The 10,092-nt window shown below is 37.6% G+C and overlaps 1 protein-coding gene across 2 annotated transcripts in view; it reads right to left on the bottom strand.

Annotated features, from left to right (window-relative positions):
- Ptpn12 (protein tyrosine phosphatase non-receptor type 12) overlaps window positions 1–10,092 on the bottom strand; it is an 82,292-nt gene that overhangs the window by 3,321 nt on the left and 68,879 nt on the right. For both annotated transcript variants that reach the window (XM_008830777.3, XM_017797555.2), the window contains exons 13-15: window positions 5,813–6,786; window positions 1,548–1,625; window positions 1,004–1,071 (exon numbers count right to left, since the gene is read on the bottom strand). In XM_008830777.3, the coding sequence (XP_008828999.1) occupies window positions 1,004–1,071; window positions 1,548–1,625; window positions 5,813–6,786 (1,120 nt within the window). The remainder of the gene's footprint in view (window positions 1–1,003; window positions 1,072–1,547; window positions 1,626–5,812; window positions 6,787–10,092) is intronic.

The following is a 10,092-nucleotide window of genomic DNA, read 5'->3' as shown; positions in this document are numbered from 1 at the left end:
GTGTGTGTACAATTAATTATATACAAAGCCAGTGCTAGGAACTGAATTCAAGTCCTCTGCAAGGGCAATATGCGGCACTCTTAACCACTGAGTCATTTCTCCAGTCACTGTCGCCCCCCCCAACCCCATTGTTTTTTGAAACAGAATCTCACTTAGCCCAGGTTGGCCTCAAACTTACTATGTAATGGAGGCTGGCCTTCAACTCCTGATCTTCCCGTCGCCACCTCCCAAACTGCTAGGAATACTGACATGCACCACCATGCCTGGCTTTAAATGATGATTTTCAGTGTCAAAAGAAAACAAGGTGTTTTCAATTATGCTTGAATTTTCTTAATTTTTAAGAATTTCAGGGTTTATGTGTGTGTTTGCAAATGTGGTATATGTCTGAGTGCACACCTGTATATATGTGTGGAGGTGAGAGGATGATGTCAGGTGTTCTGTTCTCTGCCTTATTCCTTTGAGACAGTCTCACTGAAGCTGGAGCTAGGCTGGCAGTCAGCAAGCACCAGTAATCCTCCTGTCTCTACCTCCTACAGCCCTGGGTTGCAGAGATGCAAGGTCACACCTTGATTTTTACATGGGTTCTAGAATCTGAACTTAGGTCCTGTTTTAGAAGCAAGTTCTCTTACCCACTAAGCCATCTCCCCAGCCCCTGCAATGCTGTTTTAGTCTGTGAGTAAAGCTTCTGGATGAAATCTAAAAGAGCAAAAATTACTCCACAAAGAAATATAAGTGGTGCACACTTGGGAGGCAGAGGCAGGTGGTGTTCTGTGACATTAAGGCCCGCCTGGTCTACAGAGTGAGTTCCAGGCCAGTTGGGGGTACAGGGAGACCTTGCCTCAAAACAAAACAAAACAAAATGCCAAAAACATTTAGCATAAGTAATGCTGATCAAAATAAAAAACTCCATTAATGGTCTTAAAATGTAAATTATAACAAGCTCTAAAATGAAAACATTAAGCTATAGCTATTCTAGTCCCAATCCGGCCCCAGAATGACTCACTTCAGACTCTCTTTGCTCAGACCATTCCTGACTTTGAAGTTCACTCCATTCAGATTTCATAGGTATATCTGAGAAAAATGAAATTTCAATATTAAAACTGTCTTTAATCCTTGAAATTTCTTTGTATTAAAGTATATACAAAAACATAACATATCCCATACATTTTAGAAACTATTTTCATGTTTTTTGATAAATATGCCTACGTCCACTCCAGCTTAAACAATATTTGAATATTAACTCACATATATTAAAGAGTGATGGAGTAAATGTTCACATTAACGAATGAAAAGACGCCAACTGCAAATATATTTGTAATTGCATTTAACTGAAGTCTCATATACAAATGTAGCCACATGACTATCTCAGGAAGGGAGAAACACTAAAGAATTTTTCAAATGAGTACATAAAAGCAAGCTGGCAATTATCCAAACCTGTGTTTTGATTTTAATTATTCCATATAATAGTTGCTAATTAAAATCAACGATACTTTCCAGAGTTCATTATTTGTGCATACAGTAAAAATCAAAGTAGAAGTGACACTCACTATGTTCACCTGCTAACACAAAAGATTCAGGAGTTCTTTCAGGTAAGGGAGGAGGTGATTCTTCACTAGCATCAACATCTAAATCAAACACAAAATTCACAGAAACAATGAAAACTTAGTAGTATACCATCTAAATAACAGAACTTTCCAAGGATCTAACAACAGTTTTAAAAACTTTTACCCTTCAATTCATGATTGCGAATTGAGAAACTTACTGAGCAAAGAATGAACTCTATTACTATTGCACAGAGAAAATGCCTAATATAACTTTCTTGAAATTCTGTCTTGAGGCTGATGACAGTCTTCAGTAAAGAAATCACTAGCTGTAGGTTTCCTGATGATGTTTTGAGTACAAAGAAAAAGCTGTAGTCATTTGATTAAAGCCAGTGTTTCCTAAATGATGCAATTCCTAACTTTTCCATGATTTTTGCCACACCTGTCTTATTCACCTAGTAATCTTCACTCATTTAAAAATTATGCACTTGAGTCACATTTCAAGGAACAGCAAAAATAACACTTGAAGTACTAGTTATTTTATAATATATAATACTGTTATCAATATTTTAATAACCATTTACTTATTGCTCAAAATATTTAGAACTAGTAGCATATGACTCTATTTCAAGGATATAGGGTAAGGTCATATATTAAAGTGGTTTTTAATTTTTTATTTTTTGAGACAGATTCTCCCTATAGCCCCAGCTGGCTTTAAACTCAATGAAATCTGCTGGGATAAAAAGTGTGTACTACTACACTCGGCTAGTTTTTTGTTTTTTTTTTTTCCCCTTTAAAAAAATTAATAAAATCAAAATTAGCCCCTGGAAAAGCTAATGTATTAAATTAAGTAAGCCTTATGAAGTAGCCATCTAATTCAGGGTAAATCAGTGTATTAGATCTTTGAATTTTCACTGGAGGGAGAGAAAGAAAGTAAGAGTGCACAATTTATAGGTAGACTCTCAGGCTAGGGAGAATGGACACAGGAAAATATATAGAGGACCCTACTTAATTTTGTCTGGGCTATGACCATAGCTCTCTTTTAAAATGAGCTTCTAAATCTGGCCTTGATACTCTCTCATTTGACCACATCTGATAACCTTAAGCATTAAAAAAAAATAAAAAATTCAAGTAAATTTTCAACAAGCATTGAGACTGGTATGACTGCCCTTGCCCCTGTTACTTAGCTGGTGACACACATACAAAATACAGCTTTTAGTCTTGCTTTTTAATTTATTTGTCTACCCCAAGTATCAGAACTCTCTTCTTGCCACTGAAGAACTATTTACTCTACCCAATAGTGGCAGAGGGAATATCTTTAAGCTACTAGCATATTTCTCCTTGGCCTCTTGTTACTGACAATTCACAGAAAGGAGATGACTATGTTAGGAAGGGACATATAACACTAGCATTAAGTGAGCAAAAAAGGAAGGGCGGAGCTGCATATTTGTATGTATTTATCACACATCTTAGAAACTATGTACCTTTTCTTTCTTGACAATCTTTAATTTTCAAGATTTTTTCCCCCCTAATTGTGGCCCTTGCTTTTCAACTGACTATTTCTTCCTGGATCTCTAAATAGCCTTTCATACATTACAAATTTTTGTAGAGATTACACAATCATGGCTAAAGATAAGCTCAGTGGTAGAACATTTGCTTGGCACACACCAGGCCCTCAGTTTAATCCCCATTCCTCCACATCCTCACCCCCAATTTATACTAGAGACTCCATATTTTACAAAGGCTTTTGCAAATCATACACTGTATGGAGCCTACCCTGGCCAAATCTGAGAACATTTTCAGGCCTGAGAAAAGACTGAAACAAAAATTCATAGCTCATGTTTAACATGCAGGAGGCCCTGGGTACACAGAAAGAAGAAAAATGAAGGAAAGAATTCATAACCAGAAATTCTGTCAGACAATAACTTATGCAAAATACTATTTTTGGTTATCAATACAAAATTATTGAGTCAATTCACTAAAAACTTTAAGATAAAACCTCCTAATTTTTGTGTCAATGGTTTTACAAAGCAAGTTATCTATTAGGTAATAATCAACTATAAGATAAACAAAATATAATGTAATCTATAAGGCAAGTGATTAGGGACAATTAAAAATAGCCCTACTTGTGCCAGATATGGTGGTACATGCCTATAAATCTTCGAACTCAGAAGGCAGAGGCAGAGGAGATCCTGTCTCAAAAAAAGCCGAAGGACTTTTGTAGTTCATTGGCAGCAATGAACATTTATAAAGGAAAATCTTTAGTTAGTATCAAACCAATAGCACAGTTAAGGTAGGGTAAAAAGAAACCAGAAAACACATTTACAGCTATTTTTGTTTTAAAATACAAATAAAACAAAGAACAGAAGCGAGCTAGTATTTAGCAGGGTGCTTTTCAATTACCCCTACACAATGTTTTAGACCAGGCTGGCCTTGAATTCTCAGAAATCCACCTGCCCCTGCCTCCTGAGTGCTGGGTTATTAAAGGCGTGTGCCACCATGCCGCAGCTCTCAAATGAAAATCTCCTATGTATACATTTTCTTATACAGTTACAGGTTAACAGTTTTATCTCCAACTCTGAGGGAAAAAGCCAGTTTAAATTTAAAATCATGGCAATGATGTCTTAGTCCCCACAGTAAGATCTGCCTATGTACAGATTCACTAAGTTGTTGGTCTGAAAATAAAATAATAGAAAGCTGGCAAAGTCATACATATTACAGTAACCATTTCTTTTGAAAATCCTTCAAATAAATCACAAAAGAACCAATAAATAGAATCCTACAATTTAAAACTGAGCACAGACTCTCATCTGCTCTATCCAATAGTCTTGAGACAAAAACCACATGTATGATTAGGGAAAGGCACCATGGCACCAAGCGTTTTTACACTGGGTTAGAAACAGAAAGGTCATTTTTCAAGTACACAGCACTTATTTTGCACTTTATAAATATTTCTACGAGTCACTATCAAAAGTTCACTTATAGTTAAATAAGCATTGATAATAAAATTTATCACTGAACAGCTTTCAGGTTTGTAGGTATGTTCTCAGTATTATGGTCTAATTAAGAAGGCTCCAAGATGATTTCAAGAACCAATACTACACCTGTAATCCCAGTGCTAGGGAGGCTTAGACAGGAGAATCATGAGCTCCAGACTAGCCTGAACTATATAAGGAGACCCTGCGTCAAAGTAATACAAGAAAATGATAAAACTGTAGGGACCAAGTACATGCATCACCTCAACATACTAGTTAAAGAAGACCATTAACTAGACTTGAACAATAAATTAAACTCTATATTCAGCTGGTTATATGCTGAATACTATAATACTATTATTGGTTAAATTCAGGGTTGAAATAAATTTTATTTTGAAACGTTTGTGAAGTTTTTTTTAACAGGCATTTTGTAAGGCTGGAGAGATGGCTCAGTGATTTAAAGCATGTACTGCTCTCCCAGAGGACCCAAGTTCGGTTCCCAGTACCCATTCAGTGGCTTACAACTTTCTGGCCTCCTCAGACCCTGCAAGCACATGCACCTACTCCTACACAGACACACACAGACACATATTAAAAATAAAAAAGAAAATCTTTAAAAGATATTTTGTAGTCAAAGAACTCAGAAAAATGATTAAATATTTATAAGCATGGATGAAATTAAATGGCCAAGCAAATGCTCTATAGCATTTGTGTTACTGATACTCTGTTATTTTTCTAAATTACTTCTTTTTTAAAACATAATTTGTTTTTTATTTTATGTGTATGAGTGTATTGCCTACATGTGTTTAAGTGTACCTGTATTATGCAAAAACCAAGGAGGCCAGAAGAGGGCGTCAGATTCCCTGGAACTGGAGTTATGGACAGTTGTTAGCTGCCATGTGAGTGCTGGGAATCGAACGTAGGTCCTCTGGAAGAATAAAGTGTTCTTAACTTCTGAGCCATCTCTCCAGTCCCCTAAATTACTTCTAATGATTCAGTCAGATAAATCTTCGACTTAGACAAAACACTAAAAGCTATAATACAGAACAAAAATTTTTTTTTACAAGGATTGAAATATCTTGGAAAAGGAACACTTACTAATACAATGATCAAACTAAGGTAACAGTAAACACAAAGTTTTTAAAATGTTACTTAAAACAACTAAATTTTGTTGAAGGTTCAAGAGTAAGGTGTGGAATAAAGCACAATGAATGAATAGAATTACTCTGCTTAGAACTGTGATTAGCACAGAGCAAAGATATTTACGTTTTAGATACTTTTTAGATACTCTATTACCTTTTTCAGCACCTGAATGTATCGTTCCTGTCAAATCATGTCTAGCAATGGACATTGGCAATACTTTTCTAGAAATGCTTTCAGTACTAGTGGCAGCAGAAACGGTGGCACTTGCTGTTGAAATGTTAGTTTTATTCTTGGTCACAGCACCATCAGAGTTCCTTTCATCTGAGTCTGAGTCATCAGAGTGAAGAGGGTTAGTAAAGCTAAGCGGTGCTCTGAACAGAGGTGAACTGCTATGATGATCCATGAGATCCTGGATTTCTACTTCTGTTATAGAGTTTGGTGTTAAACTCACAGTTCTTACAGTTTGAGAATGGTTATCTGAAGATTTGCCTTCAGATGAATCAGATACAGGTGTGACATTTTCAGGTCCATGAAATGACCATGTCGCATGTCCTTTCTTATCAAGAGGCAAGCAGTCTGGCCGTGGAGGTGTGTCTGAATTCTTCTGTGATTCTTCTGATAAAGTATCAGGAGCTTTGCTTAAACGTGTTCCATGGCACTCCACACAAGAATTCTGAGAAACATCATCAACTTTTAGATCACCCGAGTTTAACTCCTGTGGCTTAGCGATTTTATCAGTTATACAAGAGGAAGCAGATTTAATTTTAATTGCATGTCCCCTATTCAAGAGTGTGTTCCCATCAAAACTTTTTGGTCCTTCTTGGAGAGGGACTTTCTTAATCTCAAAACTTAAATTTCGCTCTAATTTTTTATCTATTTGTTCAATAGTTGATTCACTTTTCCCTGTTGTGTCTGATGATTTATTATAGTTTCTGTTGAGGTCTGTTGAATGCTGTTCTGATGAAACCATGTGCAACACCGGCTTTGGGTGGTATCTGTCGTTGTCCTGCCACACAGTAGTAACTGTTGGGAAGGCTGAAGGGGGAGAAGGTGTCAAGATGGGTGGCACCGGGTGAGGTTCTGGTGGCTGCAGTATTTCTTCCTTAGCATCCCCTTCTACAAGGCAACTGAAAAGTAGTAAATAGGATTTAAAGAATGTTTATACTTTTAAAAGTTGATAGACAATAACTGCACAACAATTACATTAAAAACTATTTGAATATGATTATAAAAATTATGATTTGATAGACTAGAAAATTTAATGTTTATCAAGGTGATATAGATGCACTATTTGAAGTCATATAATACAACATTTTTAATTAAAAACATTAATGCCCTCCTTCCATCCATCCTACATTAGCCAGAGGAATCTATTTTGAAATTTTCTTTTTACACTTCTAAGATTTACTTCAATATTTCCAAAATGTTACATTATTATTTCTCAAACTTTTAGTTTAAAACATTCTATACCTATTTCCCACTATGGAAATTATCTATTCTACCTTTCTTTTTTTTTTGGTCTTTTGGTCTTTTTGAGACAGGGTCTCTCCCTGTTGCCCCAGCTGGTCTTGAACTCACAGAAATCTGCTTGCCTCTGCCTGGGATGAAAGGCATGCAACCACCATACCCAGACCAGTACTCTTGTATTAGTTTTTGTTAGCTCAATCTTATGTTTATGGGTATTCTTCACATCTATTACAACACAATTTCTTTCATTCTATAACCTCTTGTTTTTCCCTGTTAGTCTTTGAGTTCTAATGGCTTAGTTCTTAGTAACTCAATTCTCTAACTTTCATACACACCTGTACACATCCTATCAGGTCAACACCACAGACCTCCCTCTTAAGACATATTGGACCTCCTCTTCCCTAGGCTACCACAAAGCCTGGATTTCAGACTTCCTTTTATTCCTGGTCTCATCACTCCTTCTCATTAGACTTCCTCATTTTGGTGTGCTATGCTCTCTAGTTGCTTGTTAAAAACTATACATAGGAGGTAAATGTTTTTTGTTTTGAAATCAGTTTTTAATTATTTTGCTTTTGAAAACCAGTTTCATTACATAGCCCAGGCTAGCTTTAAACCTGCAATCTCTTGCCTCTGACCACCAACTGCAGGAATTACAGGTTAGTACTACCATGCTTGCTGGACACAACCTTCTTGAGTACTTATATATGTGAATACTACATTTTCAAGGTACTGTTTCTTACAAGGTTAAAGAATTCTAAGTCAGAAATAACTGTCTCCTGCAGTTTTATGATTCTTATTCTTTTAAAAATTTTTTTTGGTCTTTTGGGAACTGAATTTGGGTCTTCTGCAAAAGTAGCCAGTGCTCTTAACCACTGAGCCACATCTCCAGTCCCCATTAATTACTTAATTAAAATTTGTTTTGCTTTTGTCTTTTGAGACACTGTTTCCATGTAGCTCTTGCTGGCCTGAAACTTGCTATGCAGGGTAGTCTCTATCTTACAGAGTTCTGCCTGATTTTACCTCCCAAATGCTGGGATTAAATGCGTGTATCACCAGGCCTGGAACTCACAGAGATCTGCCTGCCTCTGCCTCCCAGGTACTGATATGAAAGATGTACACCAACATGCCTGGCAAGCTTTCTTACTTACTTTTTACTTTTATGTGAATGAGTGTTTTGCCCACACTTAAGAGTAACCATGTGTGCAATAACTACAATGCCTGCGGTACCAGAAGAGGGTGCTGGATCTCCTGGAATTGGAGTTACAGATGGTTGTTAGCGACTATGTGGGTGTTGGGAACTAAACCTTGTTCCCCTGTAAGAGCAGCCAGTGCTCTTAATTGCTTAGCAACTGCTATAGTCCAAGCTTTTTTTTTTTTTTTTAAAAAAAAACAAAACAAAACAAAAAAACCCACAGGTGCAAGAGATCTGAACTCGGGTCCCAATTACTAGGCAGAAAGCACTTTGCCAACTGAGTCAACTTCTTAGACCTTTGGTCAGTTTTTGAAGGAAAAAAAAAAAGATTGCATTCTACCATAAGCAGTAGTTCTAGGAGTGAAAAAAAAGATGGACCAAGGTTACCACAGACTCTCACCATTTAGCACACAAGTTGTTTTTGAGTTAGTCATCACAACCCCAATAGTAGCTGGGCCTGAAGTCTGTGGAATCCTCTGGTTTAATCACTATAGAATAAATATTTCTTACTTGTATGTGTACCTAGGAAAGGCAGTCACTTGTCTATTAGATCTGGGTAGAAGGAACCTGGGCATCTAAATGCTCTTTATAATAGCATTAAAAACTTTGTTTTTAGTCATGCTCTACACATTGGCTATAAGAGGGGCCTCCAATTTCTGAACCTGTGGGAGAAGAGTTCTTTGAGAAAAATCACCTTGCTTCTAGTTGGCTTTTAGTCTGTTTCTTTTCATTAATTAATACGCTTTCCACTTTTGAAAAGTGCTATATTTCTTCCCCAATTTTCTATTCTTGTTATGTTTATACATTTTATAATCCTATCATTTTAGGGAGCTTTGGGAAAGATCAGTTAAATGTGTTCAAATTGCCTTATTTAACGAACCATCTTGTCAATGCTTTAAAAAATAGTAGTCTATGCCTCTCTCCAGGGTAAGTCCATTGAGCCCTCCAAGCCTTGACTCCCCCAGCCTCATTCACCCTCCCATCTCCCCCACCAGTCTCTCCTCCTAGTTTGGGTCCTGTCCCATTCCTTGTCTTGGGACCCCAGACACCTGGGGAACCACTACTGCTTCCTGATCCTTTTCATCCAGACCAACTCAGTGCCTTCTCTGGTCCCCCAGGAGCACCGATTCTGGGCCTGGCCCCACCCTCACCTCCCTCTGCTTCTCTGGGCCTGGACAACCCACCAGCCTCTTTCCAGGATTGGGGCTGACCTTTACTCTTCCTGATCCTTTGAATACAAACCAACCCAGCTCCTCAGTGCAGTCCCCAGGAAACCTTAGGGCCGCTTCCTGCCCGCTTCTTCCTTTGCATCTTTGGGTGGCATGGCCACTAGCTGCCCTAGACCAACATCTATCCTGGGCCGAGCTCCCAGGTCAGTCCAACCCCCAAATTCCCGGGGCCAAAATCTTTCCTGGAGGGATCCAGACCTTAGGAGAAAGCCTGAGAGCATCTGATACTCATCTGACTTGGGCCTCTGTGGAAACTCCTGAAGACAAAAGCAATCTGGCCACTCCAATATAAAATCAAGAGAGAACCGGAAGCTTAGATGAACCAGCTTTTCATGCCCAAAAAGTAAACCACAAAGACACATAAAGTTCACAAAAAGAAGCAGACCTAAACTTGAAGGCTTGAGTCTCACACAAGAATCAGAAACTACAAAAGAAATTCACATCAAAATCACAGAGAAAAAATAATAACATAAAAAACCAAAAGAACATATCCCCACCAAATACCAATAGTCCTCTGGAAGAGTATAATGAGAACCCCGTAGAGA

This window comes from Nannospalax galili, unplaced genomic scaffold (assembly GCF_000622305.1).
Source record: "Nannospalax galili isolate Female #2095 unplaced genomic scaffold, S.galili_v1.0 scaffold312, whole genome shotgun sequence".
Taxonomy (NCBI): domain Eukaryota; kingdom Metazoa; phylum Chordata; class Mammalia; order Rodentia; family Spalacidae; genus Nannospalax; species Nannospalax galili.
The sequence above is the reverse complement of the archived record's forward strand: the minus strand, read 5'-3'. Positions and strand labels throughout refer to the sequence as shown.